This window comes from Sycon ciliatum, chromosome 8 (assembly GCF_964019385.1).
Source record: "Sycon ciliatum chromosome 8, ocSycCili1.1, whole genome shotgun sequence".
Classification (NCBI taxonomy): domain Eukaryota; kingdom Metazoa; phylum Porifera; class Calcarea; order Leucosolenida; family Sycettidae; genus Sycon; species Sycon ciliatum.
Window position 1 is genome coordinate 27,113,973 of NC_088650.1, and position 22,584 is coordinate 27,136,556.

The 22,584-nt window shown below is 45.8% G+C and overlaps 1 protein-coding gene across 2 annotated transcripts in view; it reads left to right on the top strand.

Moving 5' to 3' along the window:
- The window catches only part of LOC135822541 (uncharacterized), a 62,367-nt gene that overhangs the window by 29,776 nt on the left and 10,007 nt on the right, over positions 1–22,584 (top strand). For both annotated transcript variants that reach the window (XM_065335334.1, XM_065335335.1), the window contains exons 11-18: positions 8,459–8,599; positions 9,317–9,493; positions 11,061–11,147; positions 12,499–12,793; positions 13,724–14,287; positions 18,631–18,703; positions 19,891–19,970; positions 21,241–21,487. In XM_065335334.1, the coding sequence (XP_065191406.1) occupies positions 8,459–8,599; positions 9,317–9,493; positions 11,061–11,147; positions 12,499–12,793; positions 13,724–14,287; positions 18,631–18,703; positions 19,891–19,970; positions 21,241–21,487 (1,664 nt within the window). The remainder of the gene's footprint in view (positions 1–8,458; positions 8,600–9,316; positions 9,494–11,060; positions 11,148–12,498; positions 12,794–13,723; positions 14,288–18,630; positions 18,704–19,890; positions 19,971–21,240; positions 21,488–22,584) is intronic.

A 22,584-nucleotide genomic window follows, 5' to 3' on the forward strand; every position in this document is an offset into this window, starting at 1 on the left:
GGGTTTCAAATAGGAACAGTTTGACAGCAAAATTGTATAGACCCAAACCAATCATCAGTGTGGATTGTTCACTCAAAATATGTTTGTGGAAGGTAGCTGGCATATTGAAGTTTGCTCTGAGGCCAGAGTCGATCGAACTGAGCCACTCCTTTGGGTTGGCCCGTTGCAAAAAAAGAAAAAAAAAGTTGCCCGATTTTTCGTTTCAAAATGTTGGTGTCACAGAGGTTACTCCAAACAGGGACGTGCAATGGAGTGCACGTCAAGTTCACACCGCGTTCTGAAATTAGGTAATTGCTATTGCTTCACGGTGGCCAGTACAAAGAAACACTGCGCCTTGTGTGTGCTTCCATTAGTTTTCATTGGTACACGGTGCGACAAGAAGTCTATTTTTCGAAAGGCGTAAAAACTCAAGTCACAGTGCGAAGCAACACGTCAAAAACTTACCTGCTTGGTATGGCGCTTCTGGTCATCGCAGAGCCATGAACCTTTGGCTCGGAGTAAAACACATCGCAGTCTCACTGTGACATGTTTTGTAATCAAAATACCAAGAGAGAAAGCGAATATTTTTTTACCTTTCCGGTTTGAGACATATCTCCTATTTGAAACACCCGCCTTTACAACAAAAGTGAACATTATCGGATCTTAGAATAGAAGAAATCACATGGAAACGAGTTATGAAGCAACTATCCACGACTGTAACAAGACGATAAGCAGTCAGTAAGTGCGATAACAGGGCACAAAACTGACATGTTACTGTGACATTCTACGACCTGGGACCTAACTCTCACACACCTCCAGTGCGCAAACCAACAGCCTGGGAAGAACCTACAAGACTAGATAATATGCATGTTGGGCCAAGCCAGATACATCCACCAAGCATGTCTTGCTCTCCTACGCACAGCAGCTCGTAGATCATGTAGATACATGCATCATCCTGTGACAAATTTCATGCGCACCGCAAGCGTGCATGTATACTTGCAACAATTTTATTCACAAATAACTTGTATCAAGTAAGGTTTAGTTCATTCAGGGCTGTCTTCGTATCTCACCAACTTATCCAGCTGCGAAGTCGCCACAGAGTACTGAATCTCGTTCGGCACTCTCAGCGTTGCTGTCCGCGTCGTCATTTCGTGTCACGGAGCTCTCAAACTCATCGTCTGCGCTGCCTCCGCTGATGGCTTGTCATCTGAGCGAAACCTCTTCACTTTCACCTGATTCTTCTTGCGGGGACTATCAGTATCACAGGCAGCTTGGCAGATAAACTACAACTGCGACGACGACAAATTATAGTGAAGCCACCAAGAGGAAGGCACTTTCAAAGCGATAGCGCAAGAAGTCTTTTCGCTTTGATCGTGGTGACTAAAAAGCGACGTCGGTTCGGTTTTCGCGGATATTGGCATTTTGAAAAATCGACAGGACCCCGTTTCTTGCTCCGATGCTTATATCTTTCCTTTGTAGTCCAACACTCAGTGTGATGATTATTTTGACTGTCCCTCCAGGAATCCGCGGACAGAAAGTTGAAATTCTGCGCAGAATTCTGCGGCACAAATCGCTACATTATGCGGCGGATAGCGTGAATTCTGCGGCAATACTGCCGTATTTCTGCGGCGCTGCACTGGCGAAAAGACATGGCTATATGCTATGTACAAGTATCAATAAAAAATTTAGTGGTCGAAAACACACGATAGGCTCAATACAGTAACAAAGAAAACCCCCTCGACTTTGAATGCAACAAAATAGCGACAGGACACTGCACTGTGCATGTGCATGAATATGAAGCGCGTGCTCGCATTGCCCCCAAACCGTGATTTTTCACGATCTTTTTTTTTTAGTGTTTATTTGAATTCGGATAGCTCAACAGTACAGAAGTACAACTACAAAGAGTACCGAATAGAAGGCCCCGAGAACGGGAAACCAAAAAACCAAAACAAAAACAGCAACATCAATTTACTGATTATGCACATTGCTTGAAAGCAAATCACAACAATGATTAAGAGTTAAGCTGTCTTTTAGCCAAATAGCCAATTTGACGCAGGACTTCAGGTAAATAATTCCAAACAAGAGCCGATTTACTTGAAAAGGACAGAAAGCCAGACATAGATCTATAGCGATTGATTTGTTGAGCCGCGAGTAGTTCGGGTAGACGTACAGATGGGAAAGAGGGACTGCAAGCAAACAGCCGGCTTAATACAGTAACAGTGGAAAATGAATACAAGGAACAAAAATACTGATCGATATTGGAAAGAGGAAACATTGAGGTGGTGAAGAAGTGGCGTGATATTAGCTTGGGGTGATGCGCCACAAGCAACTCGTACAGCGCGCCGGTGGAGTGAGGCTAGCTTGTTTCTATTTTTAGTAGGGGTCAAAGGGGTGTACCGGGTACCCGGGTACCCGCCCGATAATCTCAGGTACCGTTAGTAAAAGGGTACCCGTTTGGATTCCGATGATCCAGTCAGTATGAAGCAACACTGCAGGGATCGTGTATTCCAGGCGGGAGTCAATTATTTACAACTCCATGCTGGATGTCTGCATTGTTGTTGCATTTTCGCACCTAGTAGATCTACATCTGCGACTATCAGACACCAATCAATTTGCGAATCACAATGTGATATCAAAATACAACCCGAGAACAGATAAACTATATCTTGATTAATGTGAAAATTGCGCAAAAAAATTAAACATGGCTGCTAAAGGGTACTCGTTAGCCCGTTCGTTAAGAAAATTACCCGTTCGTTAGTTAAAGGTACACCCGTTTGACCCCTAATTTTTAGCGGATATAAACGAAAGGTATACAGGGAGAGCATATTCTAGATCAGGCTGAATAACACCGACAACGAAAGTACAGCGGGCAAACAGGTTCATCTGGAGGAAAGATCGGCGCAGTACACCAATCTTCCGTGAGGCTTTCCGGACGACATTGTTAATGTGTTGGTCAAAGGACAGCTTATTGTCAACAATGACTCCTAGGCATCTGGTGCTTTCCACTTCCCCTAGTGTAAAATTTGACAAGGTGATTTGCAGTTGTTGCCTTTGTTGTTGTTGCTGACTCCCTGTGGCACGTTTGGGATGGATTTGCATGACAACGGTTTTGTCGGTATTTATCTGCATGCCAAGGGAGCCAAGGTGGTTGTTTAGAATCTCCAGTGCCGATGACAACTTGGCTTCGGAACGCACCTTCGACGGATCACTAGAGTAGACTGTCTTGTCATCTGCGAACATCAGTAATTTTGCTGTCTCCGCAAGCCGGGGAAGGTCCCTCAGGTAGACATTAAAAAGGGTAGGGCCTAAAATACTTCCCTGAGGAACTCCTCGAGACACTGAAAGACTTGAAGACTGGCTGGCTTGCGTGACGACACGCTGAAATCTCCCGGCGAGGTACGACGCAAACCAACGCACGGCACTTGCATGAACACCCATGCCATGGAGCGCAACGAGTAACTGTTGATGCTGGACGCGATCAAACGCCTTGCTGAGGTCGACAAAGGCTACACTGGTAGTCTCTGCGGGGTCCTGGGCCAGTTTCCAATCATTTACAGCAAGTGTGAGCAGTTCTGTCGTGGAACGAGCTGGTCGGAACCCAAATTGGTGATCGTGGAGGTGATTTTCGATGGTCAAACTGTCACATACCTGATTTAGAACCAGGCGCTCCAGAGTCTTAGCCAGAATCGACGTGAGTGACACAGGACAATAGTTCGAAGGAGAAGTAGGATCGCCCATGCGGGATTTCAATATCGGCGTGACATTAGCCAACTTGAATTGTGTCGGGAACACAGCAGTGCACAAAGAGGTATTAAATATTAGGGTGAGGGAGAAGGTGTTAACTGGTGCAACGGCCTTCAGGATGCTCGGGAGGAGACCATCTGGCCCAGGCGCTTTCGTACCGTCGAGTTTCTGAAGGTGCCGAAGTACCTCATCCTCAGAAATAGGGCGAAACTCATGCAAGTCACACGGTCTTGAGGTAACACTTGGAACAACATAAGCCGGGTTCGGATCTGACACAATACTATGGAAATACCTGTTCAAGGTATCTGCCTGGACGAGAGGCTCAGTTCTTGGGGTTGTGCGCCGGGTGACTGAGTTGATGGTGCTCCAAAGACGCCTAGGATCTCGCTGGTAATCGTCACAGATGGAGCGGAAGTGGGCATTTCGGAGTTGGCGATAAAGGTTATTGCCGATTCTGCGGTGAAAACTGTGAATTCCGCGGGATATTTTAAAAAACATGAATTCCGCGGAATTCCGCGGATTTTACCGCAGCCGCGGAATCGCGGATTCCTGGAGGGACAGTTTTGATGATGATTACATGAAAACGACGTTCAAATCATAACATATTGTTCCATTGTTCTCGTGGTATGATTGCACTCACTTTACTTTCATAAAAATTAGGTTTCTTGTCTCCATGCCGATTTTTTAAATATAATATTTGATGTATACAATAAATGTAGAGCTGAATGATTTATTGCAATGGCTTACCAGTATAAAAACCGAGTCCCCCCCCCCCCCCCCGAGGTTTTTATTAGTGGTGTGCACGGGTAGTCGGGTACCCGTGCTGCCCGTGAGGACCTCGGGTAGACGGGTACCGAATCGTACCCGAAAACCCGAAGTCGCAGATGACATGTAGAAAGAGTAGAGAGAGAGAAGTCTACCATGGTCTACAGTGCACGTGTGCAAATAATTCACGCATGTCTACCCAGTGACAGTGTGTAAGGGAAGGGGCCGGTGTGCATTGTGGTCTTACCATGGGAACATTACCCGATCGGGTACCCGTGCTACCCGTGGAAAACTACCCGGACCCGATACCCGAAGAAAATGCTACCCTACTCAGCCCTAGTTTTTTATAACTGGTATGTAATTGCAATAAATCCTGAGGCTACTACATTTTATTATACATATGTTGACCTGCACTTTCCCTAAAAGGAGTATTTTATAAACAGTGTTTATTGGCCTTAGTGGTATTATATAAACAGCAGCGAGCAGTGTGAAAGCAAGTGTAGATTGAAGAAGTGCAGATGAGAAAGGTACATGTATGTGAGTGGGTATGTGAGTATTGGTACTTGGTCCGACTTATTAAAATGTGCGCTTCACTTCAAAACTCAAGCATATGTACAAAGGAGCACCTGCACTAAAAAATCAACCAAGAGACGGTAGATAGATAAGTACAACGTCGTTTCTTGGCCTGACCTTCTAGTTTTCATCGCTGCTGGTGTCTCTGGGCGCATCTGCAAGTGTGCCCCCTGCAAAACGTCGACATTGTTTCATCTCCTCCAAGCTACGCTGCGCTTCCTTGATTGTTTCACTCCACAGGCACGACTTACTGCCTCCTCCTTGTGCAGTACGACTGCCAGAATCGTGGCTGTAGGTGTTTTCGCCTGACGCTCCCACGACACTTTCAAATGAGGCGAACAAGTACACCACCACGCATAAAAATCACTTCTGATCACCGTGTGCCGCGCACATACTGAGTCTGATCTGTGTCGACATATCATGCAGTCAGACCATGCGTGCTCTTCCCTGTTTTACGAATCCACTGGCCCCGGAGACGGGCAATCTTGTGACGGAGCTTTAGCATAAGCTTGACGTAGCGATGACGCATCGCGATCGCGGCTCCGAGAACTCAGCAGTCCGCACCATTCACGCACCTTATCCGCAGAATAATTCACCCTTTCTGCGCTTCAGTTTTCCAGCCAGGTTGTCGTCTAAAGCTGTGTTCACAACTGGCGCGTGTACGTGTGAAACCACGCGTTTGTGCGTATTTTTGCTGGCTTTTGGGGCGCCATGCGTACGGAAACGCGCCGAAATGGAACTTCCAACATGTTGGAATTTTCAGCGCGTATCAGGCGCGTACCAGCGTACATGCCAGTTACCTTGACTGGCGGGGTCAACAAATTAGTACTCGAAGGTGTCGCACGCGCTAATTACGACTCGGATTGCTGTTTTTTGTGAAAGCCTGAGCGCGCATTTGGGCACGCATGAACCGCAAGCGTACCGCGTGCACGCGCCAGTTGTGAACACAGCTTAAGGCTGTGTTTACATGAGAAATTTCAACCCGGGTCGAGTTCAGCCCGGGTTGAAAGTCTGTACGATAGACAAAAGAGGTGAGCGTTTACATGAAGACAGTTGACCCGGGTCAAATACTGATATGCCGCCAAAAGTCCACTTCTACAGTCCTGTATGGTCACGTGAATCCGTTCGCGCGAAATTTGCATCTGCAGTGCTTTTCAAACCTGGCGCTAGATACGCACAGAAGTACGTTTGTACGATTCTCTTGACCCGGGTTGATTTCAACCCTCCCCTTGGGGGGAGGGTTGAAATCAACCCGGGGCGAAATTTCAACCCGGGTCAAGCGCAATGCGTCATGTAAACGCGCCATTCATTTTGTGCACATGGCGGGTTGAAATCTGGCCCGGGTCGAACTCAACCCGGGTTGAAACGCTTCATGTAAACACAGCCTGAGAGGCGACCTCGGGGTCGGTTATTTATTTCGATCAACTTCTCGGCGATATCTTCTGTGATCTTGTTTCGTCGGCCGCCACATCGTGAACGACTGCGAGAGAGATCAGCAAACTGGACGGAGCGATGCTGGTGCTTGCTGCACGAGTTTCTGGATGACGCGTATGCTGAAATTCTGTCAAGGAAACAACGACTGCAGCGATTTCAATCTGCCAGAAGCCTTGCACTCGAGACCGATCGCCCAGGAGTTTCTGGTACTCCGTGACAATTCTCCATTGCATTGGGGTGTTGATTTCAGCACCAGGCCTTCTCAGTGTTGCGCGAGAAGCAACAGGATCTACAGTCCATTTCAAAACTATAGACGCGTACCTAGGCAAAAACCGTTATGCCAGCATCTATACCACATAAAATCTGTGATCACTTTGTGCATAAATTTTTCCAAATTGGGCGTCTGTTATCCAATCGTTTAGAAACTATAGAAGAGTAATTGTGGAGCGGTCCTGAGCAATACTCCGAAAACTATTCTCAAAAAGTTCCAGCCAAATTTGAAATATTTCAAAAACCCTACGCGTCTATAGTTTTGAAATGGACTGTAGGAGTCCTCTGACAAAAAAATTTCGACGCGAAATGCTCGAGTCGACTAGGATTTTGAGGCGCTGCCTCCTTTGGAGTTGGAGCTATTTCTTCTTCGACATCACAAATCGACAACTGAAGGACTGCCTGGAAAGTTTATTCCGTCCTGAGACTATTTGAATTTGTTTGGTTGACGTTCGAAGCGAAGCGCACATTTTAATAAGTCGGACCAAGTATGCGAAGAGTGTGAGTGCTGTAACGAAATCTAATTCTAATTCGATTTCTAATTGGAAAAATACAGAGGCAATATGCTTTGGTTCTGCAAGAGTGCTCAATGCCTGATTCAGGCAGAGCGGCGTACACAAAGGCAGACAATGAAAAAAATAATAATGTTCACTTCATGGTACCATAAATATCATTCCTTTGTAGTCCAACACTCATTATGATGAAGATTTCTGAGGATTATCACATGAAATCGCCGTTCAAATCCTAAAATATTGTTCCATTGTTCCGTGGTATGAGTGCGCTCACTTTACTTTCATCGATATTAGGTTTCTTGTCTCCAAAAAAAAGAAGCCTTTGGAACTTCGCTAATACTTACTTGATTTTCATTAGGGATGAACCAACTGACCTAAATTCCTTACCATTTGATTCAAATCTATCGACTGATTTATAATTCTTGTCAGTTTTTTCGCGTTGGCATCAACAAGCAACGTTGGCTAGCCCTCGCATAAGCCAAATAAAATCAAGAGATGAGGAACGAGCTGACCATCGCATTGCCCTCATGCATGACGCACAAACACAGCTCATTATACCTTCACATACATGCTCGCCCACCCATATACCAGCAACAGGAGCGCATTGTAGGTTTCATCGTTCAAACAGGCCCACGCCGTATGCATTTTTCACCAGTCTACATGTACTTCCGGGTATGTTTAGACATGAATTTTTTAAACAATTGTACGAGTTGTTTTTAGGAATGGGTTTGCTCCCACACTGGAGCTCGCGCTAACGTTATTCCGCCGACTTGAATTGACACTTGACTGACTCATGAGTCATGACTGCAATCCGGAGCACACGAGAAGTCCATCGAACCTTCGACTCAACAACAAACCTGCAAGAAAGCACCACTCCCTGCTCAGTACACAGTGTTTCGGGCGAGCTCCAGAGTGGGAGCAACCCCATTCCTAAAAAAATCACCGCCGAAGTCGCAACCACTATTTCGAATTGTGCGAGTTGATAAAGGTTTTCATCCATCGAGTCAACATTATCGGCTGGCCAGTAAACTTATGGAATCAGTCGCTCTACCCCTCATGAAATATAAGAATATTTGCCCGTGCCCCCCCCCCCCCCCCAAGGTAGTACGGTGCTTGGCATGAGATGATTGTATGTCTTTAGTGGATTTTCTCCTCCCTTGCATTGTTATTTGTGGCACCAGGCTCTGTCGCATGCTAGCCCAAATGATTCTGATCTCGAGGCGGTAGTTGACAGGCCTGAAGAAGTCTCCCTGGACTCAGTCGATGTCCAGGTTGAAGATGTAGCTCCTGATGAGAGCCCTGAATACCGATATGTGTCGGAGGTGAGTTTGAAGATGTTCAGCATTCTCTCCTTCCAGCACGAGAATAGCTACTGGCAGCCTTGTGCTCAGACTGCTTAAGTAGTAAGTTATGGTGCGAGCGTGGTGCCTTGGTTGTCTCTCTCCCTTTTCACTTTCTTCTCTTCTGTTCATGTTCTTTTGCTTGTGCGGGTGGGATTCACATGTAGATCTACATGTTGCTGACTGCTGAAACATCCCCGGCTAGATACACTATGCTATAGACTATACATGTAACGGTATATTCATAAGTTTACTCAATCTGCGGACAGAACTGTTTCGTTCTTCGTGGACTCATCAGCGCAGCACAGAGGAAATGAGGCCCGGAACCTGATAGCAATGAGAAATAAATTTTCCAAAGCCAGATTTAAACAAGGCCCGAACGTCCCTTGCCAGAGTGCTCAAACTGACAAGTCAGTGAGCTCTGCATAAAGCAAACAGCAAAGGCACTACCCCACACAATAGTGCTCAACTACTACAAGAGCAGAAGCGAAATCATAAGTTTACATATAAGTACACATGTATCTTATGAATTATTGCACTCCAGAATCTAGGGTTTGTGGCTAATACCTGTTCTCAGCGCCTAGAATTCAGTGTAGTTGGATACATGTATATGTGTGCTGGATAGGACCTGTCCTATCAGTTTGAGGGAAGAGTGTACATGTACCTAGTATTGTGAACGGTTTCTCTATTTTGTCCAAGGCTGATACGGAGCAGATACCCATTCGCCGTGAAGGCACAGTGCTTTTCATGGAAGGAGGAAAAGTTGAGTTTCTTGCCGGCACAGTGAGTGATACCATCCACATATCGCCACCTGTCCACATGATGTTCCAAGGCACGCTACCAAGCGAACATGGTGATGGAGTTACGCTACATAGTGTAAGTGTGAGCTGAGCTCAATTCAACAAAAAGAGCACACGCATCAACAAACAATTTCAGTGTGATTGTTTTTATTGTCTCTGTTTGCATAAGTTGCATAATGTGGTGTCAAGTGTAGACTGCCTCGAGGACTTTAAATAAAAAATGAAACCTGAATATGACAGCAAAGTAAAATTAACAACTGGCTTCTTTTCTCTGAGTTCTGAATTATTTTCCACCATTGCCCATTATTCGTTGTCACATGTCGAATAAAGTAACCAAAATGTCACTTCAGCTTGTCCTCTTCATCAGGTTCCTTAGTTTGGTGTCTCTCTGCCGTTATTCAAACATCTGAATTCAACAACATTTCTTAGCATGATTGTCAGAGAGGAGGCATAACTATGGATACACTTTAGAGGACGGGAAGTTGTTATTCGTAACTTTCTAGCTTGAACGATCATCACACGTGCGTGTGCATGTGGTTTGGTTGTGACCTAGGCGGCGGCAGCATACATTATATTTTATACATGTAGCTTTCAGACACGAGCTTTAATGATAGCTTGCATGCCGTCCTACCGGTAGGACCCAAGAAATCGCGCTGCAAAAGTGCTTTTGGTTGAGAAATTTCTTGAAACAATTGTTGAGATGAGGTCTTTATCAGGCAAAGTAATGGCGCAAAATGCAAGGCTATGTCCAGTGCATTGCATACGCGCAATTTTATCAATTGTCAAAATGGCCGCACATACTCCTGTCGGAGCGCTAGCAACTCTGTCCAAAGTTAATTTTGACCATGGCACATCAATCGTGGTGAGGTACTAATGTTTGTATTAGTCTGCCAAGGCAGTGGAATGCATAATTTCATACACCGTTTCCATGGTTACCATGGGCTGTTACCATGGGATTTCGTAGTATGCCTTGTGCGATCACGTCTAAAATTTGTGGACTCCTTCATTAGCCCCTGAGCAACAGTTTAGGGTCAAGTTTTAGGTCAATGTTAGAACAGAGGCCGTGCAGCATGTCTGTGTATGATGGTCCTACCGGTAGGACAGAGGTCTATGCAAGCTATCATTAATATTCACCTTAGTCCAACAATGTAAGCGTGCCTGCATTGTGTTCGTAACTTTAATGTAGTCTTGTTATCTGATCCTGTCTGTACATGTACTAGGTCCACCTCACTGACCCTTGTTTTTTTCTATGCTGATGATAGCAAAGCGGAAATTGTAAATACTGGTGGACAATATAATTATATTTGTTTTTGGGGTTTTTTCAAATTGAAGTTTACACCAAGTTTCAGCCGAATCCGTGATGTAATTGCTGTCATAGAAACCTCTGAAAAGAAAACTTGATTGATCAGGAATAGAAGCACATTCAAATAAACTGATGTGTTATTCAGCAGCAGCGTGAGCTGCTGGAACTTCCGTTTGAGAAACGTCGATGTTCTGTGTTCACAAGTGTGAGGTAATGATCTTTCCGCTGGTGCACTGGTCGCGCTCACAAAGTATGTTGTGCATGATTCTTGTCTTAGATCGTGACGCGGAATCTCTTGTTTGGTCCGATGTCTGCAATTCAATTATCTTGATATGCTCAGGTGATGGCGTTTGCATCGCACGAAGCTAAATTTCGAAGACCAGTGCAGGTGGAAATTGACGTGCCTCGCATCGCTGAGACTGACCAGGTAGGTAAACCCTTTTAGTGCCATTGCGCTTACTACCGTATTTTCCGGAGTATAGGCCGCACCCAAAGTTTTGGTCGCGAAATACAAATATCTACTATATCTTATCTCAGTCAATTTGACCATGGTAGTGTAAGCCACACCAACTTATTTTGGTGAATTACTGGTGTTTGATTAAAGTACGGCTTATACTCCGGAAAATACAATACATGTCATTGTGTGACCAGCATACCGTGTCGGCAGTGCATGTTATGTTGACATTGGGCACTGAAAACATTGCCCTTTCAGTCACCAATAATTTTCATCATCCTAGGCTCCCTGTAAAGCTGAGAGTCTGTTGATTTGTGGTGTTCATGGCTGGGTAAGCACAAGAGAATGGACTACAAACACTTTGAAAGCCACTCCATCACGCCTTGGTAGTACGGTTCCAAACTCAGAGACAAATTTGTTTGATTCGTAACTGATGATCAACGTACAGCAACAATTCAAACACCAGCAGATTCAGGCTGTTGAAGCTCCCCGGCATTTTGGTGCCTGTCACGCATGGGCTGTGCACTGGGGCAATCCCCCTATTCAAACACTTCATACACCTTAGCATGAAATGCTTCACAATCACACTCGTGAATTGTCAACATTACCCGTATCCTACATTCTACATCTTACATCTTACATCCTACATCCTACATCCGTATCCTACCTTCGGCCCTTGCGTATATCAATCAACCCACCGTACTGAATGGTGTATCTTTGGAAAGCTATATTCCCTTGCTTTGAGTTCTCATGAGTTGAATTTAAAGCAGGGAGACTTGAGTAGCGTACACGGGAAGTAGAAATAAGAATGAGTAATTGACACTTCCAGACGAGCATCTATTTATTGCTACTTTGTTTCACTCATCCTCCGAGTCAGGCCGCTCCTCGCATTGTCCGGAATTTTACGGCTGCTAGTAAACGCAGAGTGAGTCTGATTTATTGTGAAGTAGCGAAAATTCGATCATTTGTGATTTTCTAAGCGACTATAAATACATGAAGCACCCTGCACACACCACGCTCAAAACAAGTAACCTTTTCGCTGCAAATTTCTATAAATACATGACAGAATGGTATGTGTTTGTGTGTCTGCTTGTTTGAGTTTTTCAGTACATGTGTGTGTGTGTGTGTGTGTGTGTGTGTGTGCGTGTGCGTGCGCGTGCTTGTGTGTATATTATATATGTGTGTGTATGTGTGTGTGTGTATGTGTGTATGTGTGTGTATGTGTATGTGTACGTGTGTGTGTATGTGTACGTGTGTGTGTGTATGTGCGTGCTTCTTCATGTTGCTTACAATATACTCTGTTGTGTTGTGTTTCGTTTGATAGATTTATCTTGTTCACTTTCCTGGCACAACACCGGAATCAGCTGAAGCCAGTGGTTTTTCTGAAACTAGACAGCTACCCACGTCGCATAAGTGCTGTACCGTGGTTCATGTAGGCAACTCAACGTGGACAGTGACTAAGTTGCCTGGCGACAAACCGTACGAAATACCAGCCAAGCAGGTTGACTTGAATGCCACCTTGGACAGACCTGAAGAAGACGAATGCCCATATTCAGGTATCACTGTGGACTATCAACGGAAGAAGATCTACTACAGCAAGAAGCACTTCTGCTATGATGGTGAGTATTGGCTGTTGCTTTCAATGGACATGTCGTGGCCTGGTTTGTGACAAAGATTGATCAATCTAGTGGCTAGCCAGGTAGACGACAAATAATTATAGGAACAATGAAGTTAGCGAGCTCAGACAGAACCACAGGTTTCCATTTCCACTTCAAACAATGTTTATTGGAAACATCGCAAGCTAGATCGAAAGATCAAGCGTCAGAGAGTAAGAGAGTAGTGCCTCTCCAAGAATGAGAGAATGAGCTCCCCGAGAATCGAGGATGAAGGCTGGCAGAACGGCCCCTTGTATGCAATATTATTATTATTATGTGCTATCAAGTAGGTACCAGTTGCAATAACACGTAGGTAATATTGCTACATTTCAAACAGTGGTGCAATCAGCGAAATTAGATAAATGATACAACGAACAATATTGGGAGCCCGCCAGCGCCCACCCAAATGTGAATATCAATCATCTCACAATAAGAGGACGGAGAAAGTGCTTTTACTCCGAGTTTCACGCACTAAGCGATCATCAGAAAACAGTAATTAATCATCTCCACATGCTGGTTTTGCTACGGTGTGCTGGGTTGCATTGCAGTAGGCAGGTATAGTAGCTGTGTTGCTCTTGTAGCTTCATTGTAGCTTCGCCCAATATGGGCTCTTCTCGCAAACATGCACAGATACATGGCAGAGCTACTTTCCCTCCAGAAGGGTACGGCATTCACAACTCGACACTGTGAACTCTTTATGTTTTGTCATGTGAACCTGTGTGTCTATATAGTGTACTTCGAAGTATGTACATGTACATGCATGCATGTGTGTACTCGTATGCTTTACTGCCACAGACCTGTTTGTCTGTTTGGTGTGCGAACATGTACGTGCATGCGTGTGTATGTGCTTTCTTGCTGCGAACATGATTGTGTGTCTCCGTCTCCTACATCTAGTCATCTACACGTACGGAGAAGAGCTGAGCCTGGAGCAGATCGGAATGCTGCCGTGCACGGATAAGCTCAAGGCCTGGCGCGTGTGGGTCTACGGCGAGAAGATAGGAGACCGAGATCCAGCGCACCTGCACATCATGGCCATTCCTGCCTACGGACCATTCCTGGAACCGCCTCCGAAGCTGCTGTCGCCGCCAGATAGAATGTCCCAGCTGGCGCGCTCGCGGTACTATTTCCTGCTGAAAGAAGGCGATTCGATCTCGTACAAATTCAAGGTGTACCCGGAAAAGGACTGGCAGCCCGCCTGTGTGGAAAATCCGCCGACGTTCTACAAGCTTGAGTCATCTGCTCGTTTCGAGTCTCGCGAGGGCACCGGAGGGGGCGGTAGTGTTGGACCGCCAGGGGTTCTCGAATGTCGCTCCTGCACCGACCAAGAAAGCATAGAACATGTCCAAAATGGCAAGCAGAATGGCGCTGGAGCAGAATCGGGTACGGACGACAAGCTGAAGGTGGTCAAGCGCTGCACCATTCCGGTAACATTCACATACGAGAGGTCTCTGCCAGGAGGTGAGCAAGACACAGGCCTGTGCGCGTGTACGTGTGTGTGTATCTGTGTGTGTATGTATGTGTGTGTGTGTGTGTGTGTGTATCTGTGTGTGTATGTGTGTGTGTGTGTGTGTCTCCCCGCGACATCGTCTCGGGCTCCGTGCCGGGCGGCGGTGTCTACCATTGCTGCTCAGGCGACTCCTCCGCCGCCGCGTGTACGGCTCGCCCTCTCATGCTGCAAGGCCCACTGTGGGGCCTGTGGTTGGTGCTGCCGCTCTACTCGTGGATTCCAAATCCATAGCTGCCAAAGATGGCTCTCTCGTTGTGCCGATTGAACATGGTCCCTGATCTCTTGGCAGACTGCCGACTTTCTGCCGTCGCTCGTCGTTTCCATGTTGTCGGCCCCGCAAGGGGACCGTAATGGCAGTGTTTACCAGGACCAGGTGTGTGTGTATGTGTGTGTTGGTGGCCTTGCCAGCCACTGCAGCGAAGAGTTGTATCTCGCACAGACACGAGGAGTTATTTCTGCAGTCCATTTTCAAAAATGACTGTTTGACGTTATGGTTCCAAGTGAGCGGAATTCGCAGTCGCGAATGGGAAACAGCCCGCGGACGAACTCCATGCAGGATAGAGCTTCGCATGTGACCTCTTGGAGTGTCAGAACGCTCGTGGAGGACAGTGGAGATGCCCGAATTTGCCGAAAGCGTCCTCAGAATTTGAATTTGAATTCGTCCTGTACAGTCGACAGAAAATTTGATTTGTTGGTGGACGAGCTGAAATGCTTCTCTGTATGCGTCGCTGCCATTCAGGAGATGAAGTGGTTCGGGAGTGATGTCTGGACGGCTGGTGAATTCACGATGGTGCATTCGGGACGTCCTCTCGAGTCTACCAAACGACGGAAGTAAATTTATTCGGAACGAAGGTGTTGGAATTGTGATGAGTCGTACGATGTCGGACGCGTGGGGGTACGCGCGGGTCGGGAATGGTGTGCAGTCAGCTCTCGAATCGTCACCGCCAGATTCAAACTACAGGACTCGGGTACAAAGTCATCATCGCGATGCTGGACGCGTCGACGCGGCGCTTGGATTTGTTCATGACTATTGTGAATGTTTACGCGCCAACAAGTAAAGCAGGGTTGGATGTGAAGAACCAGTTCTGCGATGACCTACAGCGAACATTAGATTCTGTTCCAGAGAGGTGGGTCTTGATGGCTCGGTGATTTCAATGCAAGTATTGGAAATAGTGATGTACCTTGGAGATGATGCATGGTCTTGGTTTACCATATTTTACCGGTTGTAAGTCGACCCCCGTATCCGGAGGTCTCACTTCTGCTTTTTAAAGTTATCACCCAACGAAGCACCACTAACTACTCCCTGCGACTAACACATCAACAAATCATGTAAACATTCCTTATTGGAGGGTATAAAGTCCCAATCCTTGAAAAAGGCCACTAAACTGGCAAAAATATGTACACATGGTGCACTCGTGCATGCAGGGCAGGTCATTTTTTGTAAGATACTGATAGTTCCCAGTTATAAGTCGAATCCTGGTTGTAAGTCGACCCCCACCCTTTCTCCTTTTTTTTAGTCGTAAAGGTCGACTTACAACCGGAAAAATACGGTTCGTGGCAGCTATGGACTTGGTCTCTGTAACGAAACTGGGAGACGTCTACTGATGTGGTGTGCCGTCAATCAGTTATCTGCTATGAACACCTGGTTCGAGAAGCTGGAGCACGAGCAAGGAACGCGGTGCCACCCTGCAACAAAGCAATACCATCTGATCGACATGATCGCAGCGGGCTCACTGCAAGGATGTCAGTGTTGGTCGTGGGGCAAATTGCTTTATAGACCATCGCATGGTACGAGGAAAGTTCAATATCACTGTTGTGACCCCTCTGATTCTCTAAAGTGTCAGGAACGAGTTACCACACGGCACAAGGACAACTATTGACTCTTAACGGTATATTTCACTTGATCGAACATAATAACTATGCCTAAGACCGCCAGCCATTTTTAGCATGAAAACGGTGTATATCAAGCATACACATAATGTAAAATGACAGTGTATACAGTAAATCGCACATAGCGCATATAGCGTGTACCATGCAGTAAACATCAGCGGTACGCCGGAGCCGAGATACAACATCGAAACGAATACAATGTCATAAGCGAGAAGGCCTTTCACACTTGAGAGCTTGTGGTTTGTAACATTCTCCCCACCAAAGGGCTTTTCACCGTCGTACAGCAACTCACAAGTCAAGCGATTGCGAGCTCTGACAATGCATCATCTGCTGCTGCGGTGGTGGCCAACGTGGAATATCAGTGCTCACCACGTCTGCCAACTCAATTCCCCAAGCCTGTGGATGTGGGCTGTGACACATGACACTCGTCCACTGCTTCGACCTGGGGCGGGTGCTGGACCAGACAACACACAACCGATCGCTGTGTTCCTCATAGGTATTGCAGCCAATACAGGTCCTTTCCACCGTGGTACCCAATATAGCGGTACGCATTCCCAGCAGCGAGGAAGGACCATCACAGATAAGTAGGCAAAAGTATGGTCTTTGTCTGCTTCTTTCTTCGCATAAACCAAAAGCCATCAAACCGACAGATCATCCCTATCTGCGAATCTCTTGCATTCCGCTTCACTCATTGCAGAGATGCTCGTCCAAATTTCTGCAATAAACAGGAAGAGAGGAAAGAGTTGATAGACAGACAAGCAGGCAGGCAGGCAGGCAGGCAGGAGGTAGATAGATACATACATACCGTATCTGCCGGAGTGTAATGCGCACTATGCTCCGAATATGAGAATGCATGCACTTTGAAAAGTACTGTAAAACCGGAAAGTTTAACGTGTTTGAAATTTGGCATGATTATGTGCTGAAAGTTTAACGATAGCTACCTGGCCACCCATCTGTAAGCGCATCTTTACATAGACATCTAGCGATAACGTTTTTTCAAATAACGAAAAATAATTGGTCGTTAAAACGTTAGACTTTCCGGTTTTACAGTAGTGCAATGTACATGTTCATATGATGAGCAAACTGACTAAATTGAATTATAAATAGCTCTGATAAATTTGACCGATGGACCACGAATAGAAGTTATATTTCTCGCCGCCCGAGCGGAGCGAGTTAGGTAAAAAATGATTTCTCACGCAACAAAAAACTTTCTCTCATCTGATGTTGTTTTCTTTTTGCTTCTGTGCTTTTTGCATGACTTCCTAAGTCAGTTTTTTGAGTCTCACCAGTGTCCCCGCCCTCCCACCCTTCATGTCTGCACTGCTTCTTCCCTTTCTTTCTTGGCTGTAGATATGTTGTGCCTGTTTTTATGCTGCCAGGTTGCCACTTGGGATTATACACCCGGTTTTTTCCCTCATTCATGCGTCCGTCGGCGTGAGGGTTTTTCCCGGCTGGCTCGGTCCAGAGAAATTAATCTGACGGTCCCAAGTGGTGTTTGTCCTGGCCTATTTATGTTAGCCGAATGTACTCATTCGTTTGTCCTGGGCTCTGTCCCCCTGTTGCTGCTCCTAGTGTTCTTCTGCATTCCGGTTCACATCTGGCTGCGGCCTACTACCCTCACTCTGTGTGCTCCTGCCTCTGTTGTCTGGGTCCATGTCGGTATGTCGGTATATGTGGAGTGAGAAGCGGGTGTGCTTAGTACTGGTTTTTGGCAGAATCGAGACGTCATTTTTGCTTGCGTTTAATGTGAATGTTCACTGGATCTTTTAATATGCATCACGTGGGCCCCTTATGGCTGCATAGGCCAGTCTTCATGCATTTTCGTGTGTGCTGATGCGGTCTGCATGGACATTCCCTGCCAGACTTGGGCTAAGAGAGATCCTGGTCGCAGTTGTACATATCCATGTAACTGTGTCAACTGGTGAATTATGTTACTAGACTACATGGCCTTAGTTAAAAATGTGTCAGTGCATTTCGTTCGTATTTTAACATGACTCGCATGTGCTTTTGTGTACGGAAGTACAGATAACCGTGGCATTTTCAATTGTCTTGTTTTTTTATCTTCTTCGCGAAGTCGAAGGCGTGGTGTGTTCACTGGTGTATTGCCATGTCTTTCAAGTTCCTATAAAGCTAGACAAGCATATCTGGTCTAGCCAGGCACATCCGCAAAGCACTTCTTGCTGTCCTACTCGTGGCAGCTTTAAGATACACACACTCATGATTAGTAGCCAGACATTGCACTTTCAACTACAGCGTACCTGTATGCTGTGCAAAAAAAACATCCTGCTATCTTGCTGCCAATGGCACATCTGTTGCATGCGCCCAATGTTTCCGATGTGCTTACTGATGTGCCTGAGGACCTTTGCACGTTTTCTGATGTATTCTCTGTTTGGTCTTGTTGCAGCACAAGATTCAAGTGAAGAAAAAAAGAGTTCTCCAACTCCTGCTACAAATGGTGTTTCGCATGATGGTTTCATGTTAGTATTTGTGTTGTGTGGTTTTAAAGGGGAAGTTAAGCCTAAAATGAAAATTTCACCAGTTGTAGTCTTCGGGGTGCTGAGTCGAGTGGTCTTGGTCCGAGGAAGCTGAGGCGCTCCCTTCCTACTTTAATCCCAATCGAACTCGCGCACTTCCACCAAAACTGGGTGACTGCGCCCTACTAGATGGGGATTTGTATGCAAAATGTCACTAAAAGCGCCATTTCGTTCTTATAAAAGCACGGATGACCGCTATTGGCCCATATGTTGTAGTCCTTTGGCCGCTGAGTCGACTGGTTTTGGTCCGAAAAGGCTGCGATGCAGCGTTCGGCCCTTATTCCCAATCGAACATGGTTGAACAAGCGGTCACGTGCTCCTGCGTACACCAGTCACCTGGTCACCGTGCCTGCAGGGCCTGTTTGACCTTTTTTGGGTGCAGTCCTGTCACTCGAGTTGAACTCGAGTTGAACTTTGGTGTGAAAGTTGTCGCCTGCTGGCGCTGTGACCAGGTGACTTGGGCACCCAGGAGCACATGACCGCTTGTTCAACCATGTTCGATTGGGAATAAAGGAGGAACGCTCCATCGCAGCTTTCTCGGACCAAAACCAGTCGACTCAGCGTCCTAAAGACTACAACATATGGGCCAATCGCGGTCATCCATGCTGTTATAAGAACGAAATGGCGCTTTTAGTGACATTTTGCATACAAATCCCCATCTAGTAGGGCGCAGTCACCCAGTTTCGGTGGAAGTGCGCGAGTTCGATTGGGATTAAAGTAGGAAGGGAGCGCCTCAGCTTCCTCGGACCACGACCATTCGACTCAGCACCCCGAAGACTACAACTGGTGAAATTTTGATTTAGGCTTAACTTCCCCTTTAAGCATGCTGAAGTCGGAGTTCCAGGGTGGAGGGTGGTCAGCTCCGTACCTTCCGATAGCAGTTTTTGAAGCTCGGGATTCTGTGATAATGGCCGAAAAATAAGCAGTCTGCAACATTGTGGAGGCATACAGTGGCCATGTAAAGGAACACTGGCCATAACATTCGCTTGTTAGCTCCTTGAAATACACTCTTGTCAATATATCCAGGCACGTATTAAAGTTGTAAGTATACATTCTCCTTTGTAAGCTATATTGGCTGGCATACATTCCCCTGTGACTGTACTTCCTAAAATGGTGTGCACATACTGCAGGTCCAAGACACTGGCACAGATCACAGACTGGTTTGACTTTGAGGGTGCACTTCGGAACTTTGTCGTTGGCGACGAAAGAAGTAAGTTGACTTAGTTGATATGTAAATTTAACGCGGATACTGAACCAATAAAAATCACTGTTATCGCACTTTCTGATTGCTTATTATCTTGATACAGTCGTCGACAGTTGCTTCATAACTCGTTTCCATGTGATTTCTTCTATTTAAACCCTTTCAGGGTCATAGTGCATTTACTGCGTCTGGCACTGAGATTCAGTGGATCAGCGTGGACATAGCAACAAACAAATTGTCGCAACACTATTGTTTCTCAATGGTTTTTCACAATTGATGGCTTACTGGAAAGCTCTTTTCCTGCTCGTCATCTTCCACGTGCTTTCAGAGCACACAGCACCTCAAGGATGCCCCCTAGTCTTGCCAACGGTGTCCTTGCCGTGCTCAAGTTGGGCATCAAGACCACGCACAACAATTTCCTTCGGTTCGGGGCTCATACTCAAAGTAGAACTACGATTCAAACTGTTCCGAACTTGTGAAATTCAAGTGATTCAAACGATATACTCATACTTCATGTTGCCTTTGACACATCATTGGGAAATCCCCTTGAATGAATCACTTTTCTTTCACTTCTGGTAGGGTCCATAAACTGACCGTGGTAGGTTCAGCCTGGTCCCATAGCTCAGTGGTTAGAGCATCGCTCATGACAAGCAGGGTCCCAGGTTTGAGTCCTGGTGGGTCTGGCGTTATTTTCTCTTTTCAGGCAGTTCACTTCCCCAACTGATCCTTTGTATTTGAAGTTCTCCCAATCCTTTCAAAAATGAATCACTTTTCTTTCACTGTTCTGGTAGGGTCCAGAAACTGACCGTGGTTGGTCCCCTGGGGGAGGGAGAAAGACCCAAGTGCCATCAGTATGTGTGGCACGTGTTGTGAGCTGCCTTTGGAATAATAATACTAGTCTAACTCTCATAACAGTCACATGAAAATAACTTCAAAATCCGTACTTCTGTTCTCCTGGTGTAGAGCTATGATTGCTAGGAACTTTACTTTTTATCGATGCTGGGATACCGATCTCCTCGCCATCATGTTTTCGGACATAAGATACGAATGTTCAGCCTAAAAGTGGGTGCTGTATAGCCACGACAGCTAAAGCTTGGGAAAGGACCAGAACTAAGCATCGAATATATTATCTAAAAATAGTTAGCATACCTTCCTGAATTGTTTCCATTCCATTTCTATTGCGTTTAGAATGTACACGACCATGAAATCCATTAGGTCTGCCTCATACAACCCTGTCTAAATACTTTTTTGCGTTGCTTTTTTCCATTTCTTCCTAAAGAAAAATTTGGTAGAGCTGCAGTGATCCTGGCCAATCCCAAGATGAGGAACGCCTGGGATACCGAGCTAGACCGATTCCATACTGAGAATGCTCGCAGAATCTTTGGAGACGGGGAAGGCATGGATAACCTCTTCTGCATCATTCTGTACCTCATCAACAACAGGCAGGAAATGACCATCAAAAAACTGTTTGGAATGCTGGAAGAACATGCTCCAATCCATCGTGACGATATCCGGACGGCCCTCTCGTAAGTGTACAGAGAAAGACTGTGCTGTTTTCACTGTGATGTTCTGTGCTGAATCTTTTCCTGATAAAGAGCATAGCACTGTGCCCAATTGCAAATGTACGTATTTTTGGATGTGACAATAACAAGATGTTGTCTGAGTTTCTCAAGCAATATTCTACTACGTGAACTCTTTAAATTATATTATTTTTGAAAAAAAGGTGTTAGCACCGACGCAATCCGCACAGTCAGGCAAAGCTAATTTAGTAACCGAACGTTTTCGTTCCCTTCGCATCATGGGTAAGTACAGGGAATAATGGAATAATGTCAAAATAATAATGATGATAAACGAGAGAGCTTGGAAGCTCAGGGCTCTACGCTATGCTTTGTTGCTTAGCTCATCGTGCATGTTGTTGTTGTTATTATTATTATTATTATTATTATGGAGTTGGCTTTATTTCACTCACGTTGTCATGACATGAGATAAGAACCCCATCACCGGGCCAAAAGAGACCAAGGGTAATGAGAAAAAAATAGATAAATGGCCAACGCAATGAAGACCGAAGCAAAAAGGATTGTAAAAACCAAAGCAAAAATATTGAAAGCCGACGCAGAAACTGAGAGACGGACAGAAATAAGCAGAACGATGGAGGAGGCCAGGACATATTCGAATACAAAAAGATGGAGGAGGACAGGACCGATGATATTCGAATACAAAAAGATTAATCACAAAAATGGACTACCAGTACAGGAATAGACCTGTAGAAATAGAGGAAGAGATGAATGCCGGACATACTCAAATGGCAAGAGAAAAATCAGGTTGTGAGGACCGTCATACTGCACATTCATGGATGTCAAAGCAAATGCGGTATTGGAGGTTTATACGGACTAGCTCTACCCGTAACATGAGGAGCCTAATGCCGAATGCCAAGAACCGACTTGACGATGTTCAGCGTGCCCAGGATAGCACATTGCTGAGCCCTTTCAATGCGCAGAGTGCCTGCCAATGCCAACACAAAGTGTGAGAGGGACACACCTTATTATTATTTTTTTTTTCTTCAGACTTTTCCCGTTTGTTTCTTTCCCTCAAACTAGTGAAGATTTTATGACTTGGGGCTCCC